Raw genomic sequence first — 19853 nt, forward strand, 5'->3', positions numbered from 1 at the left:
GCGCCCAGAGGTTCCATGAGTGGCAGTATACAGAGGACAAGACATCCCGATCGCAATTGTTTGACCTGATCCACCTGACCCGGAAATGGCTGCACCCTGAGGTCCTCAGCTCTGAGAAGATGATGGATCTCCTGGTACTGGACCGGGTATATGAGGGGGGCTACCACCAGGCCTCCAGGCTTGGGTTGGCTAGAATGACCCCTCCACCTATGATGAGTTGGTCGCCCTCATGGAAAGACAGCTGGCAGCCCATGAACTGTTCCAGACCCCAGGGGGTGAGACATGGTAAAACAGGAAGCCAGTCCCAAACCCAAGGCCCCGGACTGTCGAGAACTCCAGGAGAACCATAACTGGGAGGAAAGACACCAAGGAATGGCCCGAGACCAAGAAGGGATCTGGGGGTTCGGGAAGAGAGGGCTGGGGGGGGGTGGCCAAATAGCCCCAGGCAGAGGGCGGCAACCAGAATAAGGGGACGGTGTTACGAGTGTGAGGAATTGGGGCATATAGCAGCCCAATGCCCCAACAGGGAAGAGCCTATGCAATGTAATCTGGGGGATCACGGGGAGCAATGTGGCCTAATCGGCTTGGTAGGGGTCGCAATGACCTCGCATGGGTATACAAGATCAGTAAAAATGAATGGTATTGAGACCACAGCATTAGGAGATTCCGGGATTGCTGTTACGTTGGTCTCAGGGAAGTTGATGGGGCAAGACTAACTAACCCGGGCCAAAAACACAGAAGTAACATGCATTCATGGCATCGTAAATTTCTACCCCACAATCCCAGTACGGATTGAGATCCAGGCGAATACTACCAGGGTGACAGCAGGGGTGGTCCCCAGGCTCCCCTACCCTGTCTTAATTGGTAGGGACTTCTCCAGGTTTGAGAGCTTACTCCCCCCAATAGAGCCAGGGGAGGGTAGCAACCCCTGGACTGAGACGGAGGCACCTACAAATAGCCTCACCCCAATGTTTGCCAAATTTGCCCCAGAGTTATTCTCATCCTCCAGAAAACCCCGAAAGTCTAGACGGAAAAGGAGGTCAGATAAAAGATTAGGGACCAGGATTCTAGCAGAGAACCAGAAAACTTCCCTGGTTGGTAGGCGAACCCTTTCAGGAAGCCAGGAGATAATTCAGGCCAGTGAGGACTTGGAGGCGGTTCCTAGCCCAAGTAGGGGCAACCCAGGGGGCGGAGTAGAAACAGACCCCCTGGAATTAGGCCAGATTGGTACCGCACGTGAAAATTTTGGGCAGGACCAAGCCAATGACCCGCTATATGTGAATGTGAGGGAGGAGGTAGTGGAGGAAAGACCAAAGGCCATATCATGTGCTCAAACGGATTATCCTGTTGTACAGGATAGAGCAAATACGAGGGGAAGAAGTAGAGCAACTCTTAGTCCCACAGAAACACACAAGGGCAGTATTAGAGTTAGCTCACAGTCATCTATTTGGGGGAAATCTAGGAGTAGACAAGACACTGGATAGAGTCCTAAGAAGGTTTTACTGGCCAGGAACACGTGCAGAGGTGCAGCGCTATTGTGCCTCTTGCCCTGAATGCCAGTTGCATAGCCCCCGACCTCACTTGTGGGCCCCATTAGTACCTTTGCCTATTATTGAAGTCCCTTTCGAGAGGATAGCCATGGATATAGTGGGCCCACTGGAAAAATCGGCACAGGGCCATCGAAACGTACTAGTCATCCTCGACTACGCCATGTGGTATCCAGAAGCCATTCCTTTAAGAAACCCCACATCCAAGGCAATAGCAAAAGAACTATTCCAGGTTTTTTGCCAGAGTGGACATCTCTAAGGAGATCCTGACAGACCAAGGAACCCCTTTCATGTCAAAATTAATGAAAGACTTATGTACCCTACTCCGCATCCATATGGACCTCAGTCTACTATCCACAAACAGATGGACTGGTCGAGCAGTTTAACCGTACTGTTGAAAGTATGATTCGGAAGGTGGTAGCAGAGGATGGAAAAGACTGGAATACCCTTCTACCGTATCTAATGTTTGCTATACAGGAAGTCCCCCAGGCGTCCACTGGTTTTTCTCCCTTTGAACTACTATACGGACGCTACCCACATGGAATATTAGAACTTGGCAAGGAAGATTAGGAAGAACAACCCAACCAGGAAAGAATGTCATTGAACACGTGACACAGATGAGAGAGCGAATAACTCAAGTAACCTCCATAGTATGAAAACATTTGAAAAAAGCACAAGAGGCCCAGCAGACATATTACAACTGTCAGGCGAAAGTACAGAGATTTCAGCCGGGGGAACGAGTGATGGTGCTAGTGCCGACAGCAGAAAGTAAACTCCTAGCCAGCTGGCATGGACCATATGAGATAGTGGAAGCCACTGGGGAGGTGGACTATAAGGTCAGACAACCAGACCTCCGAAGGCCAGAGCAAATCTACCACATCAACTTACCGAAGCTCTGGCGTGACTGAGAGACATGCCTGGCCATTCGGGGAGCTCCACCCCAGACAGATGACCCACAGGGGCAGGTGAAGATATCTCCTGAGTTAACTCCAGAACAATGAACAGAGATCATTGATATGATCCAACAGAACCAGGATGTGTTCTGTACACAGCCGGGCCGTATGACACTGGTCCAACATCATATTGTCAGCAGTCCCGGAGTAAGGGTGATGATAAGACCGTACTGAATACCAGAAGCTAAAAAGGAAGAAATTAGGACAGAAGTGAAGAAGATGCTGGAACTCGGGGTTATTGAAGAATTCCACAGCCAGTGGTCCAGCCCTATCAACCTAGTCCCCAAGCCTGATGGCACTCTGAGGTTTTGCAATGACTTTCAGAAGTTGAATGAAGTATCCCAATTCGATGCCTACCTGATACGATGCATTGATGAGCTAGTTGATCAGTTAGGCAAGGCCCAATACCTAACCACTCTGGACCTGACCAAAGGATATTGGCAAATTCCCTGGCCGAGAATGCCAAGGAAAAGACTGTCTTCTCTACACCCAATGGCCTGTTCCAATACACTGTCCTCCCTTTTGGACTCCATGGGGCCCCTGCAACATTCCAACGACTTATGGACAAATTGCTGCGACCTCATGCCAACTATGCTGCTGCCTATCTAGACGACATAGTCATCCATAGCCCTGCCTGGGAAATGCACCTAGGAAAAGTAGAAGCGGTGCTAGATGCCCTGTGGAAGCTGGCCTCACTGCCAACCCTCTCAAATGCGGGATAGGACTAGCTGAGGCCAGATAACTCAGGTATGTAGTAGGGAGAGGTTTGATGAAACGCCAATGGAATAAAGTGGAGGCAATACAAGGTTGGTCTCGACCAGGCCGCAAAAAGCAGGTCAGAGCATTTCTAGGAATAGTAGGATACTATCAGAGATTCCTCCCTCATTTCACCACAAGAGCAGGGCCATTGACGGATTTGATAAAGGCTCGGGGCCCCAAGATAGTAAAGTGGACTGATGCGGCAGAAGGAGCATTTTCAGATTTAAGGACAGCTCTTTGCTACCATCCAGTACTCATAGCCCCAGACTTTGAGAAGGAATTCATCCTACAAACAGATGCCTCGGCTGTAGGGCTAGGAGCTGTCCTTTCACAGATGGTAGGGGAGGAGGAACACCCAATATTGTACCTCAGCCGGAAACTTGTCCCCAGGGAACAAAAGTATGCCGTCATTGAAAAGGAATGTCTGGCGGTAAAATGGGCTATGGAGACTCTCTGCTACTACCTACTGGGGCGGCGGTTTACCCTTGTAACAGAGCATGCCCCACTCCAGTGGGTGCACAGAAACAAGGAGAAGAACGCAAGAGTGACTAGGTGGTTCCTATCCCTGCAGCCCTTCCATTTCCGGGTACAGCATAGGGCCGGAAGCCAACACGGCAATGCTGACGGCCTATCACGACAGCACTGCCTCTCATCCCAAGTAGCCCGACCCAATGATGTTGAGCAGGGAGCGGGGATATGTGATACAGCATGGCCAGAGGGCAGCAGGAGAGTAATAGAAGGGAGCCTTATTCCCTGTAGAGGGAAGAAAGTTTGCTATAGACTAATTAAAGCACCTGAAGCCAATTAAAGCACCTGAAGCCAGTCACATGATAAAACCCCCCTGCTTCAATCAGACCAGAAGGAGATGGAGTAGAGAGCAGTTTGAATGAGTTGGAGCAGAGGAGAGTTTGGAGAAGTGCCGTGGCTGGCTAGAAGACCAAGACCCTAGGTAAAGAGACACCTGGCTTGTGCAGAGAGAGAGAGAGGGCAGGAAGCCCCACAAGCTGAAGAGCAGGAGAGGGAAGTAGCCCAGGGGAAGGAAGCACCAGTTCAAGCGGTTTACCACTATCCTTAGGGCCCCTGGGCTGGGACCCGGAGTGGAGGGTGGGCCAAGGTCCCTCCCTTTCCACTACCCTTCTCTGGGTTATTAGTGGGACAGTAGATACCCTAGTTCTGGGGCAGGAATCTGTGCCCTGAAACCCCCACCACCACCCCAAGAAGAGGAAGCGCGGGACCCATCATAATCGTACCAGCAATTTGCCACACATCTCACACATATTAATTTTTGATCACATCACCCCTTTGAAGTAAGGAAGTATTACTATCCTCATTCTACTCTGAGGCACAGAGAAATTAAGTTATTTGCTCCTGGTCACTGAACCAGACCTGCAAAATGGAACTCAGCCTTCCTGAGTCTCTGATTAGTGCTTTAATCACAAGACCATCCTTATTCCCTAGATGAAGGGGACTTCACCAAATGGATTAAACATGAGCAATTGGTTAATAGCAACCTGACTTGGGCTGACCTTGAGCCTGTGACTTAGGGTCCATATCTTATTACCAATCCCATGAATCACACATTCCTCAGAAAGTTTGTTTCCATTAGAAAAAGGACAGGATTTAAGGAGTCCTGTGAGTACCTGAAACACCTACAGTTTATCCTGTGGATCCTGCCATGTTTCAGATTATTTGCTTTGTATTCTGAATTTATTGATTCAGTAACGAGTTAGGAAAAGTTTAGGAATGATAAATCACGATTATAGTTAAATAAAAACCATCTCAACTGCACTAAATGTCATGCTAAACAGGATTATTTTAGTTCATGGTATTTATTAGTAATATCTAAGTAAAGCTCATTCTTCTCTCAATATATATTTATATAGTTATACATGTTTCCTATTTTTCCAGACACACCTTCCTTCCCTCAGGGTCAATGAAAATCTCTGAGACGCGAGTTTCAGACAGCGGACTGTATATCTGTGTGGCCACAAATATTGCTGGGAATGTGACTCAGTCAGTAAAGCTAAATGTACATGGTGAGTTATTTAACTACAAGAATAATCCCTTCTGGAGGTCCTACTAGGGAAGCAACTGTAATTTAAGTGCCTAAACTTTTTCATAGTATGAACCACATCTCATAGGCATCTCCCTGTCCTATTTAGTATCACCTGGACTACACCCTCCTCCCATTTGCTATCACATAACCTACTTCCTTCTCTTCTCTTAATGTGATTTAGAAAGTGGAAACCTGAAGGAAATATAGCACCATATGATCAGTCTGCTCTCCTTGAACCACCAGAGCTTTATGGGCTGAGAACTGCTGTTCTAATGCAAAGTAGCCAGAATGTCTACAAATATTTACAAAACTTTCATTCATATTTACCAATCAGGGGGGCACACACAGAATCTACTTGCCTGCCTTTTCTCATGGTGGTATATTTAGTGGAAAAACTAATGATATTTCAGTTGGCCATCAAAAAAATTACACAGACTCCATTGCAAGGTTGAGATACTGGTAAGTATTATAATGGCAAGGACTGCAGTCTTGTTCATGTGGTGTATTGAGGACTGTGCTGGAATTGCAAGCGATCAGTTGCGGGAGGGAGGGGAAGGAGAGGTGTTCCCAGTTCTGCTTGCAGGCTGCAGGACTCTATAGGAAAACATGGAATCAGAGTCAGTTTGTAACTATCCATCCTAGAAAAAGATGGGGTGAGTTGCTAAGTTCCCTTTAAGCTGCACAGCCACGCAGCAGCCTATTGAGCGCCACGCAGGCGCTCAGGGCTATGGCAGAGAGAGGTGCCTCTCCCCCAGACCTGCCGCGGTGCCCCTCCCCCGGCCCTGACCCAGCACGGCTCAGACAGTACCGGGTTTATAATGGCGCCAGGCCCACGCTCAGCAGGGGCCCAGCAGTCCGGCCCGGCGCTCCACTTCACTTGCGCTGCTGCCCAGCAGCTGAAGTGCTGGCTCCTCTCCAGCCCTCTCCCATGCTACTCTAGGCCCGCTGGGCTGCTCCCCCTTGCTCGCCCCCTCTCGCTCCTCTCAGCTGGCCGATTGAGAGCTCCTCTCTCTGTCCACGCCCTCCATCAGTGGCAGGCAACAGCTGCCGGCTGCCTGCCAGTGATGGGAGTCGGCGGGCGGAAAGGAGTCCACAGCTGCTGCCACTCATCTGGGCCACTGGTGTGGGACCATCTGCTGCCTCGGACTCCCCCGGGGAGCCCAAAGCGGCAGACCATCACTGGCAGCCTAGACTGCGGACAGACCTGCCAAGACCCGGGAAGAGGTGTCCCAATCCCCAGCCTGGACCTGCTGTGGTCGGGGAAGAGGTGCCTCAACCCAGCCCCGGCCCAGACCTGCAGCACCTATCCCGTAATCCCACCCCCAGAGCTGCTGCGGCAGGGAGAGGTACCTATCCCTGCCAGACCAGGTGCTGCTGCAGGGAGAGACCTGGGGGGAGTCCTCTCTCCCCACCCTAGCCCCAGGGCAACCTGCACCCCAAACCTCTCATCCCCAGCTCACACTCCCAGCCGGAGCCATCAGCCCCCCCACCCTAAATCCCTGCCCCTGCTCCCTCCTGCATCCCAAACACCTCATCCATGGCCCCACCACAGAGCCCTCATCCTCTCCTGCACCCCAACCTTCTGCCTCAGCCCTGAGCCCCTCATCTTCAGCCCCACCCCAGAGCCCACACCCCCGTCCGGAGTCCTCACCCCCCTGCACTCCAATCCTCTGCCCCAGCCCTGAGCCACTTCTCACAGTCTGAACCCCTCGGCCCCACCCCTGCCACATGAATTTTGTTATGTGCACCAATATGGAGGTGATGTGTGACACATCACCTCCATATTGGTGCACATGACAATGTTCATTCGCACATGTGTGGGGAAAATTAGAAGGAACATTGGTGAATTGTGCCTTTCTGTTTTAGAGAGCAGCCTGCTTTGTCTTTCTCTGGTTTGGGGTTCATGTGTGCTACTGTTCTGAATTCAAAGAAATAAAGTAGTGTTATGTTGCAACCTTCCAGCATGAGATTATAAATTTTTTATCTAACTTCTCTGCATGTATGCCATGAACATAACGGTTAATTGTTTAGGAGTTTCCTTATGTGTAGGGCTGCAGTTTGTCATGGTGGTGAAAAAGTCATGGATACCATGGCTTCTCCATCCGCAGCTTCAATGTAGGAAGGCTCTAGGTGTGTTGCTCATTGGCCAATGTGGAGGGCAGGCCCCACGGAAGAGCTGGGGTCGGATAGCGAACCTGCCTCTCACTAATCCTGCAGTCTCAACCCACGTCATGATCGGGCCATGACTGGGCCAAACTTGAGAAAATGGTGTTTCAGCAGAAAGGCAGCAGGCACTGTGACCCGATGTGCCAAGGCACAATGCCTGGAGTGGGGAGCCAGGCCCAACCCCTGGGGCCCCAGAGCCACAGCTGCCCCGGCCTAGATGAGTGTGGGCTTGCTCTCAACACCTAGCCCCAGCCCTGCTGGACACAGGAGCTTCTGCTGTCCAGGGTGAGTGCAGGGTGGAATCACTCTCAAACCCAGGCCCAGCTCCATGGGACACAGGAGCTGCCACTTGCCTGTCCTGTAGGGGTGTGTGAGGCAGGCTCCCTCTCAACCCCTGAGCCCAGCCCCAAGGAACACAGGAGTTACCATGGCCTATGCCCAGGATGAATGCAGGGTGGGATCTCTCTTGAAGCCACTCTCTTCCCCAGGGCTCTCCTCCTTAACAGGCTGGGATTAGGGTTGTGGTCCTGGAGCAGAAGGTGATGCTGGAGGTGTGTGGTGCCCCCTCCATGGGATAAGGAGGAGGCGGTGGTGCAGGAGGAGGAGAGCACTGGCCTACTGTGATTTTGAAGAGATATCGTTGAATTTTATTTGTCGTGGGCCTTTTTGTCAAATATCCAGGAACAGTTACTAAACCTATGACTATTACTACATTTAGAGTGGCTGCTCTGTGATTTTTAATTAAAAATTTCCATGACAAATCTGTATCCCTACTTGAGTCTTTTTATCTTTAGTGATTCCTATAAAGAAAAGCATTGGGGCAAGGCATTTATAATATTGATTTATACCATGTTTTTATTCTTTGCGACCAGCAACAATCTTTTATCTTTTATTTTATCATTTTATCTTCCTGTCTGAATTTAGGCTAGAAACATATATAGCTGGGATTAAGAGGAAGGAAGTTAGAATGTCAAAGAGCAAATTTAATTGACTTTATCTTAAAGCTTTTGAATTGTTTTGTACTCTGGTGAGCCAATACCCAGGAGCTCTTTAAAATGTGCTTGGAAGAATGAGAGTATAATACTTCTTTGGAAATAATGTTTTAGGATTTTAAATGTAGAGTCCCCAAATGACTTAAGCGATGGCCTACTGTAAATCTTGTCTGCAGGAACATTCAGTTCTGATTGCTTGATGTTACTTAGGGACATTAAATTGCATTGGGTAAGGGAAAGGTATTTTCCAAAAGGATAACACTGACCATATTTCCTCCATGAATAGTCTGCCAGATCATCTTTTTCTCATTACCATGGATTTATTTGTCTTGCCTAGTTTCTCCAAAGATACAACGTGGGCCTCGAGTTATGAAAGTACAAGTTGGTCACAGAGTTGATATACCATGCAATGCTCAAGGGATCCCATCCCCAACAGTCACCTGGTTCAAAGGCAGAAGTACCATGTTAATAGATGGAGGACAGTATATCAGCAATCCGGATGGAACACTGAGCATCAGCAAAGTCCAGTTTTCAGACTCTGGAATCTACAAGTGTGTTGCTAGTAACATAGCTGGCAGTGATGAATCGGAGATAACAATACAAGTTCAAGGTATTTATAACCTGGCCTGAGTCTTGGACTTACAGCTGTGATCAAGTGTAGCTTTATGTTAATATGTTATACCTTGTGTTGTGGGGGAAGATAAACTGTTGAACTTTCAGAGAGGTAGACTCAGTAATTCAGAGGATCTTAGATTCCACTGACCTGTAACTGATCCTACTTAGGAAACATATCACTATTGACACTGCTGCCTGACCCAGTATCAAAATCTACAAACGTTTCAAATGCTGTAATATGATGTGATTGTTTTGAGCAGGAGGAGGTACAGAGAAACATTAGATAGCTTGCAAAAATATGAAACGAAACAAAACTTTTTAATTCTTTTAATTTTGAAAGGGACTTTCTTGTGGTTGGTTGATAATTACAAGGGGGATCAAAATCAGCCTTAACTATGGTGAGGCTTCCTCTGCTCCATAATAAACAACACACCTGCAAGACTGCATTAGAATCCTGGGTCTATTGCTCCAAAAACACAAACGTCTGTCACTTGAGCTAAAGGAACAGATCTGTTAGCTCTACATGTAGGAGGATTCTTGTTCTTTTTAAAATGCAAACAGCCAACAGTGGGCATCATGTTCACATAAATATAATGTCTGAGTTTTTCCTCACTTACTTGCTTTACATGGATACAATTCTATTGACTTCAGTGGGGGTACTTCTCATTTATAGTGGTCTTAAAGCCCATACTCTGAGCATTAACACTGCTGACAGCAGGATTTGGCTCATAATTCCCAAAACAGTGAAACAGAATTGGGTTCAGAACTATCTACAAAAAAAAATGTTAATAACTTTGCTTATTACAAATTATTTTTTTCAGATACACTGAGCACGTGAGTTTTCAGGGAGATGCAAGACAGAAAGTCTGAATGGGTAGGATGGTGTCTTTGAGCTACAGGAAGACAAAGAAAAATTAAGAAAACAATCAAAATTTCAAAGCAGGATAATTCTTTTAATGATCTTTAGCTCAAAAACAGTTTGTCCAATTTCCATCAAATTTTGCAGAAACATCCTCTGCCTTCACAGTAAATATAGTATTTGCCAGAGCAAACCAATTTGGACTAGATTCTGAAATCCTAATTCACACTGAGTCATAGTGTACTGTTTAAGTCGTCCCAGTGAAATAAATGGGACTGCTGGAATACTTCCATCTACTGAGTGTGTGTAAGGGAATGTGATTATGAGAATCAGGCCATATGAGAATGGGAAGGAATAAAGAGGTGTAAATTGCTTGTGTACATGGTATGTTTTGACATTTGAGAGGAGGGACTAAGATTATTTACTCTTTCTGTTTTTCTTTTAGAACCTCCTACAGTAGATGATCTTGACCCTCCTTACAACACTCCATTTCAAGAAAGAGTTGCAAATCAACATGTTTCATTTCCATGTCCAGCAAAAGGTGTGCAACATTGTAACCATTTTGGCTGATAACTATATTTTTTCTCTTAGGCACTCATAGTTGCAATGCATCTTGGAGTTTTCTGGAAAGGTAAAAGTGTATAGTCCTTCTTAAATACAATATCTCACCAGGATATTAAAAAAAAACAACTTAACACTAAGAAAAAGGGCCATGGCTACTAAGTAATTTAACTAATTAGGTAGTATAATTTTGTAGGACAATGACAGTGCAAGGGTTCTTCACATTGCCCAATGGTTGGAGTGGCAGGGACTGTCTCTAAGATGAAGGAGGAGTTCAGTCCCTAAGCCCTTTTAGCCAGTTGTGCCAGTTCAAACTGCAGTGTGTTTTGTGATTTACAGAAGCTGCAGCAAAGATTTTTCTTACTGTCTATTTTTCTCCCATGCACTGCTCTAAAGTAATATCAATCCTTCCTTTTTCAAATTAAGCAAGAAGTCTCTTGAAGTTCTATAAATTTCTCTCATTAGGCACCCCAGAACCTGTCATCAAATGGTTACGTAATGGCAGGGAGCTTACTGGCAATGAGCCAGGCATTTCAATTTTGGAGGATGGGACACTGCTCATCATTGCTTCAGTCACACCGTACGACAATGGAGAATACATCTGCATAGCAGTGAATGAAGCAGGAAGCACAGAAAGAAAATACAATCTGAAGGTTCATGGTAAATAACTATAGCTATTAAGGGGTAATTTTCAAAAGGGCAGTTTCTCCTTTGTTTTTGTAAATTGCACACGCAAAATGTGTGCCTGCGTTTTTGTAGTTGTGGGAGCAAATCTGAGTATTTGACCTGTAGCTACCAGATTGTTAGTTCTGTTTGCTTATGCTTAATACAGAAACCAACTTCTGTTTATGCAAATAACCAAATGATTGTTATAGACAACCATGAATTTACATGACACTTGGAAAACATGTAAAAGAACAGGTGTTTGCCCCCAAAGAGCTTATAGAATAAATGCTAGATAAGCCCCTCTACTACATCTGAGTATTTGACCTGTAGCTACCAGATTGTTAGTTCTATTTGCTTATGCTTAATACAGAAACCAACTTCTGTTTATGCAAATAACCAAATGATTGTTATAGACAACCATGAATTTACATGACACTTGGAAAACATGTAAAAGAACAGGTGTTTGCCCCCAAAGAGCTTATAGAATAAATGCTAGATATGCCCTTCTACTAATGCAGGTGAGGGGAGTCATTGCTCGAAGAACTTAACATAGAATGGAGAAGCAGCTGCTCCATGACATTCTCCCCTCCCCACCGCACAAAGCTCCTACCACACCACCTGGTGGGGGATCTATTACAGCATGTATCAAGAGACGGTGGACCCTGATAGCAGCTACTCTGTGTAGTGGACTTCCATCCTAACCTATTTTATTTCCTATAGGAAATTCCCACAGGAATTAAGATGGCCCCAAGCAGTGTTAACTCCCCCTCTGTGTCTTCTACTCTATTTAGCAGAGGTAGGTAGGGCACAGGCATGTGCAGAGAGCCTATGGTTACATGGCTTCCTCAGTATCATTCTTTCAGAGGAGCACCATAGGCAGATCTATTTCCAGTGCAGTTACCATGGGATCCATTAGGATGTTGCCTGCTTTCCCTGTAGACCATAGGCTCTGTGGGGTTCCAGGCTGCTCCTTGATATTTGCAAGACAGCAATGTGGAATTCCATCCACACACTTATCCGACATTACACCTTGGTCCAATCCTCCTTTGGGACAGCGATTCTACAAGCAGCTATACCACTTGCATCCTCATAACCTTCTTCTCTCTGAGTTACTCACACTGGAATATACACACGAACCATCACTCCAAGAAGAAAGGGAAATTACTTATCTTATTGCAACTGTAATTGTTCAGTATGTATGGTCGCCATCTATATTCCACTACTCATCCTCCTTCCCCTCAGCTTTGGGTCATGTCTGATTATTCTGTCTGCACTGCCTCTTAAACCATTGGCAGAGATTATGAGGAGAGCAAGGGCCTAAAGAGCAATAGACACGACTTGGAAGAATTTTCCAGTCTCAGGCATGTGGAGCGCATACATACTCACAGTGGAATACAGATAGGGACCATACATCTCAAAGAACTTTGGATAAAAAGGTAAGTAACTTTCCTTTATGCCTATTCAGGACAGGAGCAAGCATCATGCCTCCAGCTACATTTGTAGAGATAACGATAATAGTGGCCATTGCTACACCTCTGGAAAAGGTGTAGCGTACACTTTCTCCAGTGCAGCTCTGTATCCACAAGTCAGTGTACAAGTCAGGGACCAGAATCATGGTGTTTCTCCTACCCCTAGGAGACAGGCCCCTTCTGGGACACTGAGCACTTCCAGTATTGTTAGTGGGACTCCCTCCTTCCCAAGAGCATGGAGGAGGAAGGGTTTCCTTACACCCTTTCCCACAGCGCATCTGTGCTGCGTCAACCATGATTATTATTAGCAATGTGTCAAATTACAATCAAGGATTATACTTAAACCAATAGGAAGAAGGAAACTAAGTGACAAGGGTTCTATTGGAGTTTGTATCTTGTATAGCAAGTGTCAGCCTGATGAAAGTGCCAAAGTAAGATCTTGATTAGAGAGCCTCTCACCTGGCTAAACTCGACATTGTTGTCTTCTTAAAATAATACTGGGACTCCTTTATAAAGAGGGTGCCTTCCTCTTACAATGAAATCATTTTTTTTCCCCAAATTAAAACTTCATCCCCAGAGAAGGGTCACACTAAATGGAACTACAAATGGAATGTTGCAATTCATTGAAATAATTTAGGACTTGCGTTGTATTTAGCTGTATTTGAGTTAACTGTGCACAGCTTCCACTTTCATCTACCTTTGGTAAGTTGTACAGTGAGACAGCTTTTAACCTAACACAGTTTGATATGAGATATTAACCTCTTTACTCCAACACAGGTTTGATGACACAGACAGTAACAGACACTTGACTGTTACATGTGCATTAATAAATACCAGCCATAAAGAAAAACCTGACATGATGAAAATAATGTGCAGAACTTTAAAACAACATGTTGGTTTTGCTTTTTTAGATGTTTATGTTCATGGCATTTTTGATTAAATAAATCTTTGCTTAACATAATTTATTATAGTTCCTCCTGAAATTCAAGATCAAGAAAAGGTGACAAATGCATCTGTAGTGGTTAATCAACCTGTGAATCTCTTCTGTGAAGTGTCAGGCAACCCCTTTCCCATCATCACATGGTATAAAGACGATGTCCAGGTATGTAGTGTTTGTTGATTTCATGGCAAATTAAGTGAAATGACTGTAAATGTACAAAAGCCAATTCCAGCAGATGTCACATTAGCTTTCTAAAGCCTTTTTGGTGAGTGCCTGAGAAGAAAGCTCATTTAAATAAAATAAAATTAAAATAAAATTGTATTTATTTACTTAGGATATGTCTATACTAGTAGCTCTTTACTGGTATAGGAGTGTAGACACAGCTTTACTAGAAATACTGCTTTTTAGCTGTATAGTAAAAGCACTGTCTACAAGTGAAACAAGCTATACTGGTAAAAGCACAACTTTGCCAATATAACTTGCACCTATTCCAACACAGTTATGTTGGTCAGGGATCATACCTTCTGCCAGCAGAAATTTGTAACGTTGACCTGGCCTTAGATTTAAGCAATAATAAAAACATGCAAACACAAAGCACTAGGCACCTTTGTAACTAATTAAATATATGGTCACATAAATCACAATTATGACCACTGAATTGTGTACAGGTAATAAATTAACACACCCATTCATGAAATCAAAGCAACAGAAAAGCACCTTTCAAGGCTTCTCCAAAAACTGGCCTCAGCTTCCCCCCAAACCTTGTCATCTATATCTTAGATCTTAAAATACTTTACAAAGAGGAACGAGTATTTTAATCCCTGCAACAAAGAGACTAAAAAGGAGCTTTGATTGTCCTATTATCATACAACTGCAAATTATAATCTTGCCATACAGTTATCTGCCCATTATTATATAACTACCTACAGGTTATGCTTGATAACTTGCATTGTTCTTTGAAGGTATTACATCTGTGATAGGGAAGGGACATTAAGTGGATAGATTATTGTTTAAGAAAAACTACTGCCTTCTTTTCAAAATCCAGCTGCAGTGTTTGGCTGTCGTAACTTGGACCACATAATGCTGATCTCTTTGATTTTTTTTTTTTAAGGTTGTGGAAAGCAGTACTCTCCAGATTTTGCACAATGGGAAGATATTGAAGCTCCTTAAAGTTGCTACTGGTGATGGTGGACAGTATTCATGCAAAGCAACTAATATAGCAGGGAGTTCTGAGAAGCTATTTAATGTAGATGTGCTAGGTTAGTACTGTGCTCTTTAAAGTTGGTTATTTGAAAAAATGGTAATTGATACTTAAAATTATTACATTGCAGGGTTTGGGGTTTTTTTGGTCATGTTAAATACAGAATACAGTGTCTCTCCACACAATAACATCTTATGCTGTTTGAACTTTATCATCTGTTTGGTACCATACACAAAACGCTGCTTTCAATCTCTGAATTCTGATATAAGATATTTTATCTTAGTGTCTTGTGCATATTTTACTAATGGAACACAGATGACAGGCTAGAAAGATTTTTCTTGTGCTATATAGTCAGTTCTTCAGCACTTGTACAGAATTGCTTTCTACGTGAAGGATCATAGGCACAATAGAAAGGTGTTATAGAACAGCAGCTGCAGCATTCACTTCACAATTAAGGTTGAACTTTGCTACATATACTGATTACATGGTCATCCTCAGCTCATGGCCTCCATGATCTAATCTGTTCAGTTAGTGCCATTGTCAGCAAGTCTTCCACATTTATTCACCATGTTAGCCATGTTTCGTTCTCACTGTAACATTTCTTTTTCCAAGTTCCACCAAACATAAAAGGTGCTGACACACCAGCAGAAGTTTCAGTCACCCTCAACCAAGAGACCAGTCTGGAGTGTAAAGTCAAAGGCTCTCCTTTTCCTGTCATTCAGTGGTTCAAAGATGGCAAGTAAGTGCCTCCTCTTTGTCTGTGGCAAGGATGTTGTGATTGGGGAGAAAGGAGATAGGTGCAATCTACTATCAATTGCTGATTATGACTAATCAGTCAGTGGTATGCCATTGTAATCAGTTAAGACTCATACTACTGTTATATGTTGATGTTGTGTGGTTAAGTATATCAGCTTGCTGTTTCATAGCGAAATGCCAATTTGTAAGTAGTGTGGCACATGCAGTATATATTTATGGTGGGTAAAACCAGACAGCACACAAACCACTTCTTTGAGGTCATTCCACCAAGATTATTTTAATGTTGTTCGAAGTGCAGTCACTTGTTTGCTAAAATGACTATTTTTTTGGTGGTGGTAGATAGTACCCATGTGCAAATTGTTAAACGTTTTTCCAGATAGTGCCCTGTATTGCTGTGTATATATAGATTTGAGATTTTATAACTTTAGACTGCATGTCTCAGTTCTGCAGCTCTTCTTTCAGGAAAGCCCATTTAGGAGAAGAATTTTGGCAGTGCAAATATTAGCTGAAAAACAAAAGTGGTACTATAAATAGGCTGAAAAAATAGCATTAACATGTCAAAATGTAGTTCTTTGCCAGTGAAACCAGCTATCCTGATGTAACAGCTTGTAATCCTTTGATGTATAGACTTCAGAGCTTTTATCTTTTAAACAGAGACATTTTGTCATTACTAAGGGAGTCGTTATGGTCTAATAATTAGAGAAGGGGACTGGAGTATTAGAGGAGCGAATCAGGAGATCTTAGTCTATGTCTGGCTCTGCCACTGACATACTGTGTGACATTGGTCAAAACTTAAGTATTTTGTGCCTTGGTTTCTTCTGTAAAATGGGAATAATAATAATAATCATTAACTACCATTGTATAGCAATTTTAGCTCTTTGCATGAAAAATTCTGTTCTAGTGCTAAATATGAATTAATATTTTATTGCAGTTATTTTTATTCTATTTATTTTTTTATTATTAGTTATTTTTATTTTATTAGTTATTAGCAGTTATTTTTATTTTATTGTTATTATTTTATTTATTTTATTTATATTTATTCAAATATTGTTTATTACTATTAGAAGGGTTTTTTAAAAACCCATTTTAACATATACTTGTGGGGATAGGGAGTACAGTGCCAAGAAATGAAATAAACTTTTCTCTCCAGGCCCCTTTTTTTGGGAGATCCTAATATTGAGCTTCTGGACAAAGGACAAGTTCTGCGCATAAAGAATGCTCGAAGACTCGACAAAGGACGCTATCAGTGCAGTGTGACCAATGCTGCTGGCAAACAAGTCAAGGAGGTCAAGCTGATCATCCATGGTAAATTAAAAGAATTTTCTAGGATTAGGCATTCTTCTGTTTTGTCCAATAAAATAGCTTTCTGTTTTGCAGGGAAACAATATGCAGATTAAGGCCTGATCTTGCAAAGAACTGCATATGCTTAATTTTACATTTATCTGTCATCCCTCTGACCTCCAGGAACTCCCTAGATGTGTGAAGTTAAGCATGTGCATAAATTTTTGCCAGAATGGGGCCTAAGACAGTTTTAGGTATATTTTCTTGTTTTTTTCTAGCTATTGAAAATGTTTTGGAGCAGTTTCATAAACCTGTAGTCTTTCAGTTCTTTATAAAAATTAATATCAACTGAAATGTTATCATCTAGTTCAGTGGTTCCCAAACTTGTTCCACCACTTGTGCAGGGAAAGCCCCTGCCAGTCTCTTTACTGCCGCATCTGCAGGTTTGGCTGATCGCGGCTCCCAGTGGCTGCAGTTCGCTGCTCCCAGTGGCCGCGGTTCGCTGCTCCAGGCCAATGGGAACTGCTGGAAGCGGTGTACTGGTCCACGCCGCTTCCAGCAGCTCCCATTGGCTGTACAAATTTGCTGTAATGGAGACTCTAGCAATAAGGTTTTAATGCTGTTGTTTTGTCTTTTTAAATAGTCCCACCTATGATTAAAGGAGGAAATGTTACTACTGAGATATCCACGCTGCTTAATAGCTTAATAAAGCTGGAATGTGAAACCAGGGGAATTCCAGCCCCTGCCATTACATGGTATAAAGATGGACGCCTGATTATTTCTAGTCCACAAGCTCTTTATGTGGACAGGGGGCAGTTCCTTCAGATTCCTCGGGCTCAAGTCTCGGATTCTGCTAAGTATACCTGCCTGGTGACCAACATTGCTGGCACTGCTGAAAAAATATATCAAGTGGATGTCTATGGTAAAGAGAAAGTTTATTTAACATGCTTGTTCACCGTTTGTTATGGCTTATAAAGCATGCTTATTCAACACTCTAGCTGTGCTCTCAGAGATAGGTTGTGTAGTGCTTTCTGAAGGACTGAAGTATCCTCTGACTCAGAGTTGGTTGCTGAAGTTAAGGTTTGGCACACATTAGCAAGGCAGCATGGGAAAGCTTGCACTGTCACAGCCTGCGTTATATCTAATATAATTTATGCAGCTATGAAGAAGGCTTCTGTCCTGAGGGCTGTAAGTTGGTACCTTTTGTAAATAGGAAATATTAAAATTACTTTTCCCCCACAAATCCCTTCATTCTCTCCCCACCTTATTCCCCCCTTCTGTCATCTTAAGGTTCCTGAACGTCATGTCTGGAGTGGCTCATGACTGTGAATGCCAGCCTCCGGGCAGACTGTCTAGAAGCAGGGCAAAACCCCCAAACTTTGTTTATTCTCTATAATTAAATTTCACCAGTAACAAGTGTGGACTCCTAAAACACTATATAGTCTTACCAGTGAATCACTGACAGTCGCCTTGGGCATTCCAGTCTATCTTGCCACCCAGGCAAACTAGACCTTCTGGTAGATGGTTGCTTTACACCAAAAATCACAATAATATTCAGGTTTCAGAGTGGTAGCCATGTTAGTCTGTATCAACAAAAATAATAATAATATTCAGGTTACTTCCAGGTCCTAAGGACCAGCCATTTACCCCCAGGTCAACTGTACTCAGATCTCAAACCGAAGACCATGCTTGTAGCCAATCCTGTAACAAACTAACTAAAGAGTTATTAACTAGGAAAAAGAAATGAGAGTTATTTACAAGGTTAAAGCACATAACAGATGAGTTACAGTCAGGTTTCAAAACGTAATAGAAATTTCTATAGTAAGCAAACTCTGTATATCCTTTAGGGCTAACCCAGGCAAAACAACTGAGGACTTCTTGCATATGCTTAGACATCCTTGCCCCTCAGAGTTCAGACAGCATAGTAATAATGAATTTTCCTTAAAAGACATTTTTATTCCCTTCCCTCCACATTCCAGCTTTAATGGGACAAGGGGTTGGGCATGTACCCTCTTCAGGGTTGTGGGAAAAGCAACCAACAATTTTTTCATCCACAATGGTTTATCTGATGTCTGTAGACCTTCTTTTGTTGGGGACGACATCGCTACAAGAGGTGTTAACTGGTATTTCACACTTGATAATGCTTCTCTCCTGTCTGCATGGGATTTATGGTCTTAGGTCTTGTCTACACTGGCAAGTTTCTGAGCAGTAAAGCAGCTTTCTGCACTGTAACTCCTGAGGTGTACACACTGCCAAGCCACTTAGGGTGCAGAAACTGTGCAGTTGCAACTCTGTAAAAAAACAAACAAACAAAAAATACCACTCCAACGAGAGGCATACGGCTTTCTGCGCTGAGGCTACAGCGCTGCAGTGCCAGTGTAAACACTGCAGTCGATTACAGCACTGCAGTTGACCTCCAGGAGGTGTCCCACCTGTCTTTTTTCACCTCTCTGGTCATCGGTTTGAACTCTACTGCCCTGCCTCAGATGACCAACTGTGAGTCCCATCCCTTAAATTCCCTGGGAATTTTGAAAGTCCCCTTCCTGTTTGCTCAGTGATGCATGCAGTGGTCTCAGCTCATCTTTCCTGGTGACCATGTTTGCTCCATGCACCACGTGATCCCCTCCCTTGGAGCAATGCCTAGCTGCTGGACCTCATTAGCATTTGAAGAGAGGAGGCTGTCCAGTCCCAGCTGCGCTCCAGCTGTAGGAATTATGATACCTATGGACAGATTTCACAATGCATGATAGAAAAGGGCCATGACCAGGACCACTGCAGTGCAGGGTCAAAGTGAAGGATCTGCAGAATGCCTACCACAAGGTGCAGGAGGCAAACCGCCACTCCGGTGCTGCGCCCACGAGCTGCTGGTTTTGCAAAGAGCTGGACACAATACTTGGTGGTGATCCCACCTCCACAGCGAAGGTCACTGTGGATACTTTGGTGGCTCACGTGCCAGTCGAGAGTGGACCGAGCTAGGAGGAGAAATCTTGGACGATGATGTGGAGGGGGGAGAGGGACCCAGAGGCAGAGGA

At 44.1% G+C, this 19853-nt stretch overlaps 1 protein-coding gene across 1 annotated transcript in view; it reads left to right on the forward strand.

The window, feature by feature from the left end:
• Positions 1 to 19853, forward strand: part of HMCN1 (hemicentin 1) — a 340371-nt gene that overhangs the window by 180572 nt on the left and 139946 nt on the right. The window contains 9 exon segments of the mRNA XM_038414308.2: positions 5168 to 5295; positions 8811 to 9083; positions 10393 to 10488; positions 10974 to 11168; positions 13615 to 13745; positions 14695 to 14842; positions 15397 to 15523; positions 16691 to 16845; positions 17465 to 17743. Coding sequence (XP_038270236.1) covers positions 5168 to 5295; positions 8811 to 9083; positions 10393 to 10488; positions 10974 to 11168; positions 13615 to 13745; positions 14695 to 14842; positions 15397 to 15523; positions 16691 to 16845; positions 17465 to 17743 — 1532 coding nt within the window.

Source organism: Dermochelys coriacea, chromosome 8 (genome assembly GCF_009764565.3).
Source record: "Dermochelys coriacea isolate rDerCor1 chromosome 8, rDerCor1.pri.v4, whole genome shotgun sequence".
Taxonomy (NCBI): domain Eukaryota; kingdom Metazoa; phylum Chordata; order Testudines; family Dermochelyidae; genus Dermochelys; species Dermochelys coriacea.